The sequence below is a fragment of the Trichechus manatus genome, unplaced genomic scaffold (assembly GCF_000243295.1).
Source record: "Trichechus manatus latirostris isolate Lorelei unplaced genomic scaffold, TriManLat1.0 scaffold00200, whole genome shotgun sequence".
In the NCBI taxonomy this organism is placed as follows: Eukaryota; Metazoa; Chordata; class Mammalia; order Sirenia; family Trichechidae; genus Trichechus; species Trichechus manatus.
This window is the reverse complement of record NW_004444136.1, coordinates 2158659-2176168: the sequence shown is the minus strand read 5'-3', so window position 1 is coordinate 2176168 and position 17510 is coordinate 2158659. Positions and strand designations below refer to the sequence as shown.

The 17510-nt window shown below is 49.3% G+C and overlaps 1 protein-coding gene across 2 annotated transcripts in view; it reads left to right on the top strand.

Moving 5' to 3' along the window:
• Nucleotides 1–17510, top strand: part of WDFY4 (WDFY family member 4) — a 403681-nt gene that overhangs the window by 372702 nt on the left and 13469 nt on the right. The window contains exons 52-57 of one of the 2 annotated variants that reach the window (XM_023742107.1): nucleotides 858–1011; nucleotides 2845–2936; nucleotides 11359–11571; nucleotides 14188–14335; nucleotides 16328–16491; nucleotides 17256–17411. In XM_023742107.1, coding sequence (XP_023597875.1) covers nucleotides 858–1011; nucleotides 2845–2936; nucleotides 11359–11571; nucleotides 14188–14335; nucleotides 16328–16491; nucleotides 17256–17411 — 927 coding nt within the window. Of the gene's footprint in view, nucleotides 1–857; nucleotides 1012–2844; nucleotides 2937–11358; nucleotides 11572–14187; nucleotides 14336–16306; nucleotides 16492–17255; nucleotides 17412–17510 lie in introns of both variants that reach the window. The other variant, XM_023742108.1, reaches the window with a different exon arrangement.

Genomic DNA, 17510 nt, shown 5'->3' with positions numbered 1-17510 from the left:
AGTGCCTCATTAGGTGCAGATTTATTTTGACCCCTCCGCCATTCAGCTTCCATTTCAATCTGAATTTGATGGTGGACATCATCACCTAGTTTCAGCCGAGAGCAAAGCAACCTTGGGAAAAAGCCATGTCTTTAAGCTTCCCGTGCACTGTGCTTTGCTGAGACCCCAGAGGTAATGGAGTCTCATGGTGACCTTGGCCCTCTGCAGAGAATGACTGAAGGATCTCACTTGATCCTCTGGTCTCACCGGGGAAATTGCTGGTCAGGCCTTGGCCAGCGGGATTCCCAAGTGTGGCCACCTCAGATGTGTGGTAACTTCTCCCCTTTCAGAAGCAGTGACCACACACAGCAGATGAAGCTTGCCTAGATCCATGTCCATCTGAACTGGCTTTACCCCATGGTTCCCACAGTAAACTGGCACAAGGGCAAGGCATGGCCTTGGAGTTGCCTCCATGGGTTTGATCTCAGGTCTGCCATCTACTGCCTTGACCACTAAACTTCCAGGAGCCTCAGTTTGCTGGTCTGCAAAATGGAAATACCAATTCTTCCCTAATGCAACCACTGTCAGGATTAAAAGAGACTATCTATGTATGTACAGTGTAAAGTTCCAGAGAGTAACTGAGTGAATAAATGCATGAAGAACTATTCTCACACATGCATGAATTGATGAATATGTACGTAGGAGTAGGTAAATGAGTAAGTGCATTATATCTTTATGAAAGTATAACCCTCTGTACAGATGGCACATGGCAGGGATAAATGAATGGCTGAATGAATAAATGCCCACACAAGCTGTGCCTGTCCAGTCTGAAGGCTCAAGCCCATGCCCATGATCATGCCAGCCCCTTCTCCTCACAGGGCGGAAGCTTCGATGTGGCAGATAGAATGTTCCACAGTGTGAAGAATGCATGGGAGTCTGCCTCCAGGGAGAACATGAGTGACGTGAGGGAACTGACCCCGGAGTTCTTCTACCTGCCCGAGTTCCTAACGAACTGTAATGCAGTGGAGTTTGGTAAGTGAAGGGCCTGGGTGAGGCCAGGACAGAGTGGGTACCGTACAGGCCTCTTCTTCTGTCAGCTCTCTGTCAACCTTATCAGTGTCTTTGCTGAGCAAGTAAGTAGATAGATCCCTCAGAGTATGGAGTGCGGCTGGTGCGAGGCCACCACTGGGTGGCAGCACCAGGATGGAAGGCCAGAGACGTGGAAAGACCTGACCCAGGCCACCAGGAGAGCACTGAGCCATGGTACCCCAATGATCTTTCTTCTGAGCATCCCTAGGCCACAGGTCTGCAGAAAAGAAGTGACCAGCAGAAGGGACCTTGCTAATAGCCCAGGTCTGGTGCTGCTCCGGGCCCCCTTTTCCTCAGGGTGAAACAAAGGGGTTAGTCTGGACCTGAGGAGAGCGTGCTTCCAGGGGTGGCAGGCTGTCCTGAAGCAGATTGCCGCGTGGCCTCCAGGGGCAGTTGTACAAACATGGTGTGGCTCCTCCTCTTTCCTGCACTTCAGGCTCAGCTCCAGGGTGATCCATGCTTTCTTAGCGCTCTAGAAGAGGCACACAAAACCAGGAGGCCACAGTGGGCAGGTTCTCTGGTGATTACGTGGGCACCTCAGGAGTCTGCACTGACAGATGTCTGTGAGACCAAGTCAGGGTGACTCTAGGTGTGGGGTTGGAGCCTGGGGTAGAGGTTGAGCAAGCTCTCTGCGCAGAGGCAGGAGGTAGCTGCAGGCACTGGCCTGGGTGGGAGAAAGCCTCAGCCCCCAGCACTCCCTTCCTTGGGTCCCTCCTTCCTCCCTCCAGCAGCACACAAGGGCGTGCTCCCCAATCTAGCCACGGCACACTCCTCTTGTGCAAGGGTCTTCAGCCTGGATGTGTGGAGTGTTTAAAACAGATGCATACCAGGCCAGGCCCCTGTCCAGCGAGTCTGATTTCAGGATCTTGGCCGGGCTGGCCTTGGTAGTGTCCAGATCCTCAGACACATCAAGTGCGTCAGGGATGAGAACCAGACAAATATAAAAGGACAGTGATCACAACATGTGGCAGGGCCATGAAAGAAGTAATTCAGGGACTCTGGAAGCCAAGAAGAGGGGCAGCTCACCAGTCTGGCAGATCAGGGAAGCTTCCAGAGGAAGGAACACCCAACCGTGTTTGGGAAGTCACGTTGGGGTTATCTGTGGAAGAGGCGAGGGACACAGCTGTGAAATAACATCACATGCAGAGGATGGAGGTCAATCAGGCATTCAGGAGAGATTTGCTGCCCACTTACAATGCACCAGGCATTGAAGTTAACAAAACCAGTGTAGGCTCTGCTGTCTTGGGGTTTGTAGGTTAGGGGGGGAAACACAAAAAAGCAAGTAAGCAAACAGATAAGATTCTTTGTACTAAAATAAGGGATGTTGATTTCTATGTTTGTAAATAATCTAGTAAATGTTTAAACTTCTTATTTCCTTCTTCATTATTTATTCAACAAAACTGAATGGTCCAAGTGCCCGGATGAAAAGACATAATATAGTGGAAGGAAGGCCTGCAAACAGTGATGGTACTGTGATATGAAACTAAAATTGTTTTATAGAAATAGTGAATCAAGAATTAAGACTTCCGTGAAGCAGGGAGGGCCTCAGGGAGGAGACAAAGGCATAAAGGCCAAGTAGGGGTACTTCAGAGAGATGAGAGAAGAGGGCATTCCAGGCAGAGGAGGCCTGAACAATGTGGCCTAAGCAAAACACAGCTCACACCCTGGCCTAGGCAGAGTCAACAATCCTGGATAGCACTGTGTTTACATCTCTTAATTCCCAGCCAATTCATGTTTCCATTTATCAAAAGCCCCACTGTTTCTTGTCCCACTCAGGCTGCATGCAGGATGGGACAGTGCTGGGGGATGTGCAGCTCCCTCCCTGGGCTGATGGAGATCCTCGGAAATTTATCAGCCTGCACAGACAGGTAAGTCAAGCTGGGTCACTCTGGAGCCCCTGACTCAAGGGAAGGTATCCAGATACGAACCTCAGCCTCACCTCAGTCTCCATGGAGCCTTTCTATCCAAGTGGAGGGTTCACATCAAGCACTTCTCAGGCTCGTATGTCTGTAGAGCTTAGAGAAGGGCTGGAGTCTGTGCCCTAGGCTGGCAGAAAAAGGCCTGGGTCTGCCCTCTTTCAAGAGCTCCATTAAGGTTTACCCTTGTGCCAAGTTATTGTGGTAATCACTGGGTGAAGCAAGATCAGATTCTCCTTGGATTCCCTGGAGGGCAAGTCAATGCCCCTAGCCAGCCCTATAGACAGGGCCACTCCATGCTGCCAAGGATAGCCAAAAGAGGTGTTGGAGGCCCTGGAGGGCTCCTGCTAGCCAAAGATTTTGCCAAGACTGGGGAGGACTTAGCTTAGAACCCAGAATGGCAGATGTGGGTAGAAGCCAGAAGCTATTTTGGGACACTTGTCCTGGGTCAAATACCTGGGTTGGGATAAACACATGAAAAGATGTTTGGTATCATTAGTCATCGGCAAAACATGCACTAAAACCACAATGAGACACTACTAAACAGCCACAGTAATGGCTGAAATTAAAAAGACTGATAAAACCAAGTGTTGGTAAAAATGTGGAACAGTTGGAATTCTTCATACATTGCTGGTGGTAAAAACGAAATGGTACAGCCACTTTCAAAAACAATTTGGTAGTTTCTTATAGAGTTGAAGATACACTTGCCATATCACACATTAATTCCACTTCTAGGTATTTACTCCAAAGAAATGAAAATATGTCCACACAAAGAAATTGTACATGAGGATTCATTAGTTTTATTCATACTAGTCAAAAACTAAAAAAAAAGACAATGTCCATCCATCTGCTGGTGGATGGATGGATAAACAAATGGCATATCCACAACTCAGCAATAAAAAGGAACAAATTAATGATACATGAAACAATATAGATGAATCCCAAAAGCATTATCCTAAGTAAAAGAAGCCCCAAATGAAAGCTACATACTATGTGATTGCATTTATGTGACAGTCTAGGAAAGGTAAAACTATAGGGACAGAAAACACATCAGTGGTTACTAAGGTCTGGGGGGAGCCCTGGTGGCGCAGTGGTTAAAAACTTACCTGCTAACCAAAAGGTCGGCAGTTGGAATTCACCAGCCGCTCCTTGGAAACCCTGTGGGGCAGTTCTGCTCTGTCTTGTAGGGTCACTATGAGTTGGAATCGACTCGACAGCAACGGGTTTGTTTTGTTTTTTTTAAGATCTGGGGAAGGGAAATGACTGAAAAGGGGTACAAATTTTAAGTTACTGAAAATGTTCTATATCTTGATTGAATGCTGGTTGCATGATTGCATGCAATTGTCAGAACACATTGAACTGTACATTTAAAAATGGAGAAGTTTTTAATGTAAATTATACCTTAAAAAAGGTGCCCTGGTGGCGCAGTGGTTAAGCACTCATCTGCTAATCGAAAGGTTGGCAGTTCAAACCCGCCAGCCGCTTCATGGGAGAAAGATGTGGCAGTCTACTTCTGTAAAGATTTACAGCCTTGGAAATGCTAAGGGGCAGTTCTACTCTGTCCTACAGGGTCACTGTGAGTCTGAGTTGACTCAACAGCCATGAGTTTGGTTTGGTTTATACCTAAAAAGAAAAGAATTAGGGGCAGGTCTAAATAGTGACAAGAAACCTCTGACTTTTCCTCTGTCTGTCTCCTTGGCGAGGAGAAGATTCTTCCCTGATTTATCTTTGCCCTCTGGAAACCCAGAGATAGCAGCCATTCCTCCCACACTCCAGTGGTCTTGAGTACCTGGGCCAAGATGAACTTGATCTGCAGGCAACAGCAGCCCTCCCCCAAGGTGTTCTCAGAAAGACTCATCTCAGGTCTAGAGAGTCTGGGCAGGCCTCACTACAGGCCTGACTACAGGTGCCTATGAGCTAGTTGAGGAAATAGGCTAATTAAATAACCCTCCAAATTACAGGGAAACTGAAACCAAGAAAAGTGCTACAAAGGAAGGACACATGGTGCCGTGAGAGATGGTTTAGGGACATATGTGGACTAAGGGAAATGCATGGTGGTAAGAACAGTGGGGAGAGTTCTGCCGTGGAGCAAAGGTCTTGGAATCCAGGAAGTAAATGATTGATGTCAGTGAAACTAGTGGAGGAAGAGCCTCCAAAAACCCTCTCCTCCAGAAAAGCAGCAAGAACACTGGCAAAAATTGCCTAACTCAACTTTTTCAGAACTCTGAAAATTAACTAAAGGATTGCAGCAATCCAGGGAGTACTTATTGGAGAAAAAGGACTGAATCATTGTAAGAACAGCAGGTTTTGTGGTATTTTAACTTACTGTACTCCCATCTCCCCTCCAAGCTCCATAGTCACTTTGAAGATAAATAGTCCACAATCGCAGTGAAATCCAACAGCCTAACAGTCACTGGAAGGAGCAGAATGGAGTTGGCTCCCCTTCAAAGCCCTACTCCCAGAGAACTGCCTTTATTTCACCTGTCTGGTGGTTCCCTGGAATACCTCACTCACAAGGCTGTCTTTATTTGACCTGACTGAGAGCTAACCTAGTGCACACAACCTTTTCTCCAGCTACATTTGTTGAAAACAATCAGATGCAATTGTCTAACATGTGGCTGCCTGAGATGGTAGATAACAATTGGGGTAAACAGTAAGATAACCAAAAAGTTTAAAAGCAGAAGCTGGAAATAAGATGTCCATAGGAGGCTTTGAAAAACTCCAACACATTCCTGGGAATCTAGAAGACCACATGCATGTGTAGGGTGTTCTCATGTCTGAGGTCATGAGCATATTCAGGAGTGACCTAAGAAGACTCTAAGTTCTCACTTCTGATGACTAACCTTGAAGCTCTGAACAAGCAGGAAGTCCAGGATAAGGAAGAGTTTTAAACTGCCTGACTGAGTGTTGAAGGTATGCCCCAAAATATACACAGATACCCTTGGCAAAGAGTGGGAGACTTATTGATTCTAGACATTTAGGGAAATCTTTGTCCAATCATTACTTGACCACTAAGCTAATTGAGTAGAGACTTAAATGGCCACATTTAAGAAAGAAAACAGACTTTAACAGAACTAATGTAGAGAAGTCACTAAACATGCAAGCAACAAACAGAAACAACAGACAACAACAACAGTAAACCTCAGGGAGAGGGGAGTATCTGTCTTCCAGAGTTGTCACATTCTATTATTTTAAATGCCCAGTATTCAGCAAAAAAATTATGAGGCATGCCAATCAACAAGGTATGGTTCACACTCAGGAAATAAAGCAATCAATAGATATCCCTGAGGAAGCCCTAATGTTGGACTTACAACGACTCCAAATCAGCTCTTTTAAAAATGGTCAAAGAACTAAAGGAAACTATGTCTAAAGAACTAAAAAGAGCATAAGAAATAGAATCATAAAATATAGAATATCAATTAAGAGATTAAAACAAATAGAATTTCTAGATTTAAGGTAAAAAAATTGAAATGAAAATTCAGTAAAGCACATTTGAGCAGGCAGAAGGAAGAATTAGTTGATGTGAAGATAGGTCAATTGAGATTATCCAGTTTGAGAAACAGAATGAAAAAAGAAGTGAAGAAAAAAATGAACACAGCCCCAAAGAACTGTGGGACACCATAAAGTATACCAATATATGAATAACGGGAGCCCTAGAAGGAGAGGAGAAAGAGAAAGGGGCAGAAAGCATATTTGAAAAAATAATGGCCTAGAACTTCCCAAATCAATGTAAAGTTTTAATCTACACATTAAAGAAGGATAAATACACACCTAGGTACATCATAATCAAACTGTCGAAAGCCAAAGACAAATAGAGAATCTTGAAAGGAGCAAAAGAGAAGCAACTCATGTACAAGAGACTCTCAGTAAGATAAACCCGTTGCTGTCGAGTCAATTCTGACTCATAGCAACCCTACAGAACAGAGTCGAACTGCCCCACAGGGTTTCCAGGGCTGTAAATCTTTACAGAAGCAGACTGCCACATCTTTCTCCTGCAGACTGGTGGGTTCAAACCAACAAGATTTTGGTTAGCAGCTTAGCACTTTAACCACTGTGCCACCATGGCTCTTCTTAATAAGATAAGCAGGTACTTTCTCGTCAGAAACCATGGATCTTAGAAGGTATTGAGATGATACATTCAAAGTGCCGAAAGAAAAACACTGACAACCAAGAATTCTATTTCCACCAAAAATATCCTTCAAAAATGAAGGAGACATCAGATATTCCAAGATAAACAAAAACTGAGAGAATTCATCACTAGAAGACCTACCCTCCAAGAAATAATAGAGTCTTTGAGGCTGAAATGAAATGAAACGATGCCAGACTATAGCTTGAATCCACATGAAGAAATAAAGTGAATGATGATAAGGAAATGAAGACAGTCAGGGTAGATAGCAAAAATTTTGATTGTGGTGGAGGGAAGGTTATGGTTTTAGTTTTAAACTTTCAATGAGTATATTTAAGAGCCAATGGGAAAGACTCAACTGGAAAAAGAAGTTGAATATACATGAGAAGAAAAATAATTAATTCCTGAAAAAGCAGGAGGACTTGGAATCCGAAACACAGGTATGGGGTTAGCTTTAGGTAAGAGGAGGAACAGCTTCTTGACTTCAACAGGAGAAAAGGAGCGCAGGAGGATGCAGATAAAGGTGAGTTTGTATGTATTGTAAGAAGATGTGGGAGTTCCTAATTGCTGGCTTCTATTTTTCTGTGAAGTAGAAGGTATGATCAGGTGCTGAAAGTGGACAGTGGGGGAGCATCGTAGTTGAGAAGAGTGTAGGAAATATAAAGTAGTCATTGTGAAGATATTAACCATGAGTTGACCAGAGAAATACATCTGATATTTCCAGCAGTGCTGGGTGTCCATTTGACATTGGTGACCGAAGGTTATAGGATAAAATTCAGTGATAAAAAGAAATGAACTCAAACTATGAAAAGACACAAAGGAACCTTAAAGACATATTGCTAAGTTAAAGAAGCCACTCTGACAAAGCTACTTACTGTATGATTCCAACTATATAACATTCTGGAAAAGGCAAAATTCCAGAGACAGTAAAAAGTTCAGTGGTCACCAGGGATTCAGGAGGAAGAGGGGAGGGGTAAATAGACAGAGCACAGGGCATTTTAGGACAATGAGGCTATTCTCTGTGATCCTGTAATGGTGGACACATGATGTTATGCATTTGTGAAAACCCATAGGACTGTACAACACAACGAGTAAACCCTAATGTAAACTACGTACTATAGTTAATAATAATATACTTAAATTAGTTTATCAATTGTAACAAATGTACCACATGAATTTAAAATATTAATAATAAGAGACAGTATGCAGGTGGGAGAGGAGATATATAGGAACTCTGTATTTTCTGCACAATTTTCCTGTAAATCTACTCTTAAAAATAGTCTATTTTTAAAATGAATGAATGAATGAATAATTTATAGGATAATCATTGTCCCTGCTTGTGTGATACTCTCTATCTACCTGTCTCTGGGTAAGAAGGCACAACATATTTGAGATTGTCCAGAGTGTTGTGAAAAGACAGAGGTACACGTGATTTGGAAGTATTGACCAGAGTGCTACTGAAATTATGGACTGCTAAATCTAAGCTGGATAAAGACTTAGCTGAGCACAAGAGAGTGCTGCTAGCTGACAGGGAAATAAAGGAGCCAGGGGACTGGAAGTTCTGATGAGGTGGAAGAAAAGCCTTAGGAAGTAGTTAAACAAGAAGAGGGTATGGCTGTTGCCAACTGGGCTGTTTGAGTAAGTGGTTTTGAAGAGGGAGCCGTTGTGGATCAAGGTGTGTCTATGGAATGCGTGACTTTAGGTAGAATGGAGGTGAAAGTAACTGGAGAAGTGGAGCTTGAGGAACTGAGAGGCCAGATGTTGAAATCACTGAGGATGGCAGATCTCAGAGAAGAAAAAAAGACATGGTCAGGAGTCACCATTTTCGATGAATGAGAATAGCAGAAAAGTTGATGGATGACAGCGGTAAGGATGAGGATGGGGTAGAGTTAAATCTCGTGAACCTCAGAGGAGCAGATTTTTTTCCTCTTTTAACAAGAGGGAAGAGGAGCAATGGTCTGGAGGTGGCAACGAGGAGCAAGGAGGACACCAATTTTGCCTCCTGGTCCCAAGACATCTGGCTGTAATCTAGTAGTAGCCATCCCTTGAAGGGGGGATGGTGCCTTGGGGGAATGCCAGGCTCCACAAAAGGAAAGGAGGTGGAAGGAATGCTCAAGAAGATCTTGAGGATATGGGAAATGTGCTTTCTTATGCAGTGGTAGGAAAAGGTCCCAGTGGAAAGGTCAGCTCTCCTGGACTGTGATCCCCTTCCACCCCAATATATGACTGCTTTGTTATAGTAGTCACCAACAAAATCTTTCATATAAACATCTCCAGGAGACTCTTAGGTGTGCTTCTGGCTGCATGGTAGACCCAGGAGAGCCACACCGTTCACCATGCCTCATATGACATTACCTAAGAGTGGCCTTCTTGGCCTTAAAGTTACTATAGCCATGTGCCTCAGAGAAGCTAACCTGGCACAGGCGGCCTGGCTTCACCAGGTGTAGGGCTGAATGTCCTCCAGAGATCAACAGGAGGAATCTGGATAATCCCAAATGAAAGCCTCTGGGTTGTGGGAACCTGGGCCTGAACTTGGGCTCTGATCAGTAGAAATGGTGACATCTCCCAGGTGGATTGGGAAGTGCAGGCCCTGGCCCATGTTTTGTCTTGCACATATGTGGCTACTGTTAAGAAATATTGCCAGCCTGGGTGCCCTAATCAGAGCCAGTGCCATCCTGTCTGACCTGCACCTGCAGGATCGACTATGTTTGAACTCCTGTGCTAACTTCTGTTTCCTGTTAGATGTCACCTTTAGTTAGAGGCAGACATCCCTGGCTTCCAGTGGGATCCTTGTTGCCAAGCAGGGGGAGGGTTAGGCCCCACATGGAGACTGTAAGCTCAGAGCAAGGCTCATGGCTGAATCTGGAAAGTCTCCTATCCTCCACCTGGGGACAGTGAGCCCAGTGTGGACCAATTGTACATGGGCTGACTGTATATAGAATGTTCCTCAAGGTTATCACACACTTGCCCTTCGCTTTCCTGGATGGACAGAGGTTTCTCAGTGAGGGACCTTCACGTTCCCTAGGATTCTGTTCTTTCCCTTCCAGGGACAATAGAGGAAGGGCCCCACACCCAATGTTAATAACTTCTAGATACTAGAGTGAAGCAAGGAGTCCATGGGCAGTGCAGATGGGTAAGGTGCTCTGCTGCTAACTGAAAGCTTGGAAGTATGAGCCCACCCAGAGGCACTTCAGAAGAAAGCCCTGGTGATCTGCTTCTGAAAAAACAGCCATTGAAAACCCTGTGGAGCACAGTTCTACTCTGACACACCTGGGGTCGCTGTAAGTCAGATTTACTCAGTGACAAGTGGTTTGAGTGAAGGGAGATCTTCTCAGGGAGGCTGGATGTTCCCTGGGGGCTTCTGAGACCTTGCAGTTGGGAGCTGGGAAGGTAGGTTAAAAAACACACCCAAGCCTGGCCCACAAGTAGGGTTAATTATACCTGCCAGCAAAAGCTTGTGTTAATGGAAACAGAAAACACATGTAAAACACCAAGCCATTGCTTGCTTCTTAACACTCACCCAGAGCCTGCTGAGCACCAGACATGTAAACCTCTCAGTCTTCACATAAGCCAATGGTCATTTCCCCATTTTAGAGATGTGGAAACTGAGGAGCAGAGCTGTTAATCAATGAAGGCAGTCGTTCCAGACTTGCGTCCCTACCCACTGCACTCGGTCTCACCTCTCATACACTCCGGTCAGATTCAGCTGTCTCTTCTTCATGTGTCAGATCTCATCAGAGACCCAGGGACTAGTTTTCAGTCTGCTCCCTCAGGTTAGATATCACTTCCAGACCAACACTATATAAAACCAAAACCAAAAACCAAACTCATTGCCGTCAAGTCGATTCTGACTCTTAGTGACTCTATTGCCCCACAGGGTTTCCAAGGAGCGGCTGGTAGATTCGAACTGCCGACCTTCTGGTTAGCAGCCAAGCTCTTAACCTCTGCACCACTAGGGCTCCAACACTATATAGATACTCTAAACTTCATGGTTGTTTTATCAAGTGGATGAACAAGGGTGGCGGGAGCAGTCAGATGGGTTTTGCCATTAGCCGGAGGCAGGGCTTGGGGTGGCCCTCCATTGGCTCACACATCTGCCTGCTGGAACCTGGTCCAATGCAGAGGCCACCGCTTTTCTCTCCGGTACAGAGCAGCATCCTGAAGCACATGCCCCCTTGCTGTCTGTGCAGTGGGAGCCTGAGCCTGGGAGGGCCTGTGGTTTTCATGGGCTTTGGGTCTTGTTTCCAGGCTCTGGAAAGTGACTTTGTCAGCGCCAACCTTCACCAGTGGATAGACCTCATTTTTGGATACAAGCAGCAAGGCCCAGCTGCAGTGGAAGCTGTTAACACCTTCCACCCCTACTTCTATGGCGACAGGATGGACCTCAGCAGCATCAGAGACCCACTGATCAAAAGCACCATCCTGGGCTTTGTCAGCAACTTTGGACAAGTGCCCAAACAGGTACAGCATGTCACTTGTCTTGCTTTCTCAACAAGTGTATGCAGAGTGAACTTGCAGAGAGGGTAGGAGCATTTTCTTCTGGGATGGGGCAAGAGAGAAGACTGGAGAGGCAAAATGGTCTCTAGTTATTTCCCTATGCCTGAAGTGTTAGAGCTTTTCCTTCAATTGCCACTTGATGGCTATGAAGATGATGACATTATTAATGGTAATGATGAAGGCTACATTCATCTGTCACCTATGTGATAGGCACTATAAATGTTTTCTACATGGTATTTAATTCTTTACATGTGTATCTACTCTACAGGGTTGATGTGGAGACCCAATGAGTTAAGACATATTAAGTACTTGAAAGTATCTGAAATATAATTAAAACCAGTTGCCGTCTTGTCGATTCTGACACATGGCAACCCTGTGTGTGTCAGAGTAGAACGGTGCTCCGTAGGGTTTTCAATGACTAATTTTTCAGAAGTAGATTTCCAGGCCTTTCTTTTGAGTCACTTGTGGGTAGACTGGAACCTCCAGCCTTTCAGTTAGCAGCCAAGTGCGTTAACGATTTGCACCATCCAGGGACTCTGAAATATAACTAGCACTCAATATGTGTTACTTATTAGTATGACTAATTCATTGAGTCTTCTCATCAGCTCTGAGTATAGGAATTATTCTGCCTTTTACACATCAGAAAATGGAGGCCCAGAGAGGCTCAATAATAATGTGCCCAGAATTATACCATTAGCAAGGAGAGAGGCAGAGCTCTAGCCCCATCTGGCTGGCTCCAAAGCCAGCACTATATTGCTACAGATGCGAGACATCTAAGTTCTGCCCCTAGGTCCCTGGTGAACTGTTCGTTCCGCTGTCCACCTCCCATCAGGATTTGAGGTTGTGCATTCCTGCTGATGTCCTTATGAAACGTGTGGCTCTTATTCAACTCACCCCATCCGCTGTGTTGAACCCCAAACTTTGGTTTGCTTTGGTTTTGTTCCCACACACAGCCATCTGGGTTCAGAAGTGTGGCCCCACGGGCTGTAGTCCCCATCTGGCAGTTGTGAGCCTTGCTGGGAGAAGGGTGCATAAGCTTAGCCCTACTCCTTCCAGAGCAGTCCCAGGTCATGCCGTTCCCCACAGGCACCCACCAGGTTTGATGGGCGCAGAGCACAGCTCCTTTGCTGCCTGGCCTCAAGTTGCATGCTCAGGCCTGCTTGGCTCATGGCACGGGGACTACGAGAGGGCATGGGGGAGACCTGGAGAAGGGACAGCACAGACTAACGTGGGGTTACTCAGGGAAGGCTTTGTGGAAAGGAGAATTCAGGAAAGGAGGTTGGGCAGCCTAATGGTTTCATTTCTTTAATCAAATATATATCTGTATCAGTAGATAAAGCAATAAAACAACTCAAGGTATTAGTCACTGCCACCCACCTGTGCCTGCTTTTGGTGTATTCACAGTCCTTGTCCACAAGCAAAAATCTTTTCGCATCAGTGCAGTCATGGAGCACACACAGGTGTCTATTCTGGCATTACTTAATGGTGTATCCTGTGAGTTTCTTCAAGGTGTTTCTGAGTAATCATCAGAATTGCAATTCCCAAAGCGACCCTGTATGAGGACATGAGCACATGGCCGGAGGGCAGAGCGGTGTTCCGTCAGGGGCTGTGCCCGTGGCGAGCCTTTACAGGGGCCCAGCCTGCACGCGCTCTGGTCAGACTGCTCCGAGGAAGAGTGTTCTTTATTCAACGCTTGTTTGAAAACCATCACTGGCATTTCTGTTGGTATTGATCACGGCCCAGCTTTACAAGCGAGCCCGGTGTTTGAGCAAGGGCTGAGTGATGAGCTAGGCTGCTGCGAGCACAGAGGCTCAAGGTCCCAGACTTCCACGAGCCCCACCTCTGCCCCTGTGCCCAGCCAGGCCAGCTCTTCTCCCCATTGCCCTTCAGAGTGGCTGAGTGGGCATTTCTGTCTGGGATCTGGGAAATGTGCCGGCGGACGGAGAAGGCCGCAGTGGAGGAGCAGGGAGCAGAGGGCTGGAGCTGGCAGCAGCCGTGCCCTCTGGGACAGCAGCAAGAACTAGCCAGGCAGCGTGGCCGCGTGCTTCACGGTGCTTTCCCCAGTTATGCAGAAAGACTGGCATTAGGGACAGCTGAGGCAGAGATCTGAGAAAATGCGACAAAGAAAGGCCACTAATGGATCACCTGTCCTCCTTAGAATATTTGAATGGATGCTGTTAAAGAATTCTGTATTTATGTCCGGATGGATGAGCCTGCAGAGAGATTGTAAGGGAAGGGAAAAAAAAATACGTGAAACAGCTCAAGTAAATGAGGAAAGTCACATGATCTAAGGAGGGGAGAGGGCCACTGTGACTCAGTGATGTACAGGACAGTTCTCCAGGTCCCAGGGTCCACACTAGGTCTTCCTTTTCCCACCAGCTACAGGGAGGGGAAGGAGCTGCCCTGCTCTGAGCCCCAGGCCCCTGTCTATACTGAGTGTACGCTCCCCTCCATCGGGACAGACCCACCCAGTCAGCACTGAGAGTGACCGCGCAGCCGTGGTCTGCACTGGGAGGTTCCTCCCTGGGTGCTCATCCCTTAGTGACCTGTGTGCTGTGCATCTGTCCCCTTGCCCCCCAGCTCTTCACCAAACCCCACCCGACCAGGACTGCTGCAGGAAAGCTGTCACCTGGAAAGGATGTGAACACACCCACGGGCCTGCTGGGCCACGTCCAGCCATTTTTCTACAGCCTGCAGTCTCTGAGGCCCTCCCCGGTCATGGTCAAAGGTGAGTGCCTGGCCCTACTGGTTAGGTGCCCTGCCCACGGGGTCGTCCCTTGTGAATAGGCGTCTCTGGAGGCTCGGGAGCACAGACCTGGGGAAAGGACTGGGTTCTGACGTGGAATGGCTGTGTCTTCAGTCAGGCAGGAATCTGGGGACTCTTCTACTCTTGGAGGGGTTCTAGGGTCCACCTCTGTTAGATGACTTCAACATGTCTGGCTCTCCTAAATACGCACACGCACGTGCACACACACCTTCTCACGCCCAAAGATGAGAGGGAAGCCCCCAGATCTCCCAAGAGAGGGTCCAGCTCTGCTCCTTGGGTGGTACCTGTGGTCACCGTGGCTCGTAAGCACTCATTTCCGAGCATGCGCTCTGGGGCAGATGGCCCAGTGAGCCCCAGCCCTACTGTGTCCAGGTTGTGTGTGAGCCTCCGGGCACCAGGGCAGGGCAAAGTGAGGCCGTCCACACGTATGCCCAGTAGGGGCAATGCTCTGTGAACACCCTGGTCATCGGGCTGTCTCCTGTGGACTACAAGTCCAGTGCTTTATAACTGCCGCAGAGCGTGGAGAGGTCTGTAATGGCCAGAGGTCACCCAAGGAGGGCCCCCCCGGCCATATGGGGACAGCTGCCCAGGTGGGAGCAGAGGTGCTGTCAGGGCTGGCTCTCAGGGTCGTGGGTGTGGAGTCTGGGGGCTGTGCCACCCTGCGAAGTCCCACTAAGGGAGGACGACATGGGGATCCTAAGGAGCAGAAGGTCACATTTGTTGGGGGGGTTAGTTTGTCCTTTTCTTTCCTTGAATGTCTGTGCTGCATGGGGCTGTGACTCCTGGCTCTGGCGACCTTGCACCCATCTACCCCAGGGCTGGTGTCTCCAGCCACAGGTAAGGCTTGGGAGAGTCAGGTACGGCCCTGCCGTCTGAGCAGCAGTGGGGGAGACAGCAGCACAGGAGAGCTCCAGCGCCAGTCGGGAGAGCATCCCGGATGGTACAGGGTGAGCCTTCCCGGGACTCAGATTCCTCTTCTGTCACATGGGAGAGCAGTGCCGCGTCCTCAGACTTGCTGTGACAGCACTGTGAGGTGGCGTCTAACCTGGCACAAAGCCAGATCACAGACAGAAACCTTTCTGGGGCTGCTGTTGCCTGACCTGTGGGACACTGCTCTGAGCCTGGCCGCGCTTACTCTGCAGGAGAGGAAATGTCCCCTAGTCCAATTGTTGGAGTCTGAGCCCTGCCTCCTGGCTGGGGTGGGGTCAGGAGGAGACGGGCTCGCCCGCATCACCCAGCGCATGTCTGGGAGGAAGGGAGCCACCCCACTATGTGGTGCAGTAGGGTCGGGAGGAGACCAGCTCACCCGCATCACCTGGCGCAGGCCTGGGAGGAAGGGAGCCACCCCTCCTCACAAAAGCAGGGCAGCCTCCAGCTTTGGGGCCTCTCAGGACAGCCTCGGCTCTGGTGCCCCACACGCCTACTCTGTCTGTCAGTCCTCACAGCAGCCCTGCAAGAGGGTGTCATTATCTCCACAGACAGGGCACACCTACCAGGTGAAGGGACTTTCCTGGGATAACAGGGGCTGTCACCTGGGTCCTGGCCCAGGGGTGACTTTGAGAAAGGACAGGAATGCTGACCGGCCACAGGACACCCTTGTGGTTAGTGCAGGAGCGGCCGGCCTGGTCAAGGCCGTGAGGAGCAGGGTCCTGCGAGGGTGCCATCTGCTCTGGCATCATAGGAGGCACTGAGGGCCCACACGGCCAAACGCTCAGTGTGTGCCCACATCAGAGGGGGAGGCAGCGGGCCTTGGGGGCCTCATGCACCCCAGGAGGAGAGGCCCCAGTAGGAGAGGCCCTGCTGAGCTCCCCAGCCACGGGAAGGGCTTGGTCAAGGTCAGTCCACCTTCTCGGGGCTCCTCTGTCCTGGCCAGGGCCCAGCTAGGGTGGGTGTGTCCTGGCACATGAGCTCCACCATACTGACTGGGCGCAGATATGTACCTCTTCTCACTAGGCTCCGAATCCCCCAAGGGAGCCATCGGCCAAATCGTCCCCACCGAGAAGACCATCTTGGCGGTGGAGAGGAACAAGGTGCTGCTGCCTGACCTCAGCAACAGGACCTTCAGCTGGGGCTTCGACGACTTCAGCTGCTGCCTGGGCACCTACGGCTCTGACAAGGTGAGGCGGCACAGGGAGGGCGGCCCTCAGGACCCTCGGCGCCCTGCTGGGCGGAGGTGGTCACAGGGGCCACAGCTGCCCCACCCCTGCTGGCTCCATGCTGCCGTGCCCAGCCCTGGCCGTGAGTGTGCCTCTGACCCTGCAAAGGCCTTTGTCTCAGAGCCATGTCTCCAGGAGTCACACCTACAAGTCAGCAGTTCACTCTCTCACTTCCAAGGCAGGTCTCCTTGCTGGCTGGTTACTTGTCACATTGAGCCCACCCAGACCCTCCTCAGCCTGGGGGGCATCCTGGGGGCTTCTCCTGCCCAGTCCTAGCTTACAGAACAGATGCCAAGCATCCCACAAGACCCCAGGAGCCAGCCATCTGAGTACTTGTCCCCCCCTCCTTTAGGCCCCCTGCTGTCTCTGCCTGCTTCATGTGGCCTCTCCTCACCTCTCCAGCCTCCCCTCACACCCCCTACCTCTCATCCCACCACAAGTCCTGGCCCCGAACGCCCTCGCGCCCCCCACGCCCTCCCATCATCTTCAGGGGGCAGCTGTCAAGCCCAGACCCGGTGCTCCCTCCTCCTGAGAGCTGTCTCCGACCTCCCAGGCCTGGGGTCGGTCACCAGGGCCTGACCCAGCGCAGGTCTCAGCAGATGGATCCTGAACAAGTGTCACCGCACACAGGGCAGGACAGCGGCCTCCACGCCTGCCTGGGTCACTCTGTCCCGCCCCAGCCCTGCGCGGGCCCTGGACCAGTGCTCAGCTGCCTCTTCCCCCAGGTCCTGATGAAGTTTGAGAACCTGGCCGCCTGGGGCGGCTGCCTGTGTGCCGTGTGCCCGTCAGCCACGATGGTCATCACGTCGGGAGCCAGTGCCGCGGTGTGTGTGTGGGAGCTCTGCTCGGCCAGAGGCCAGGCGGGACTGTGCCTCAGGCAGGTACGGCCCGCCCTCAGGCGCAGGAGAGCAGCCAGGGTCTGGGGGCAGGCACGGCGACCCAGGGACAGGGCCGCCTTCGTTCTTCTCAAGGGGGATTTG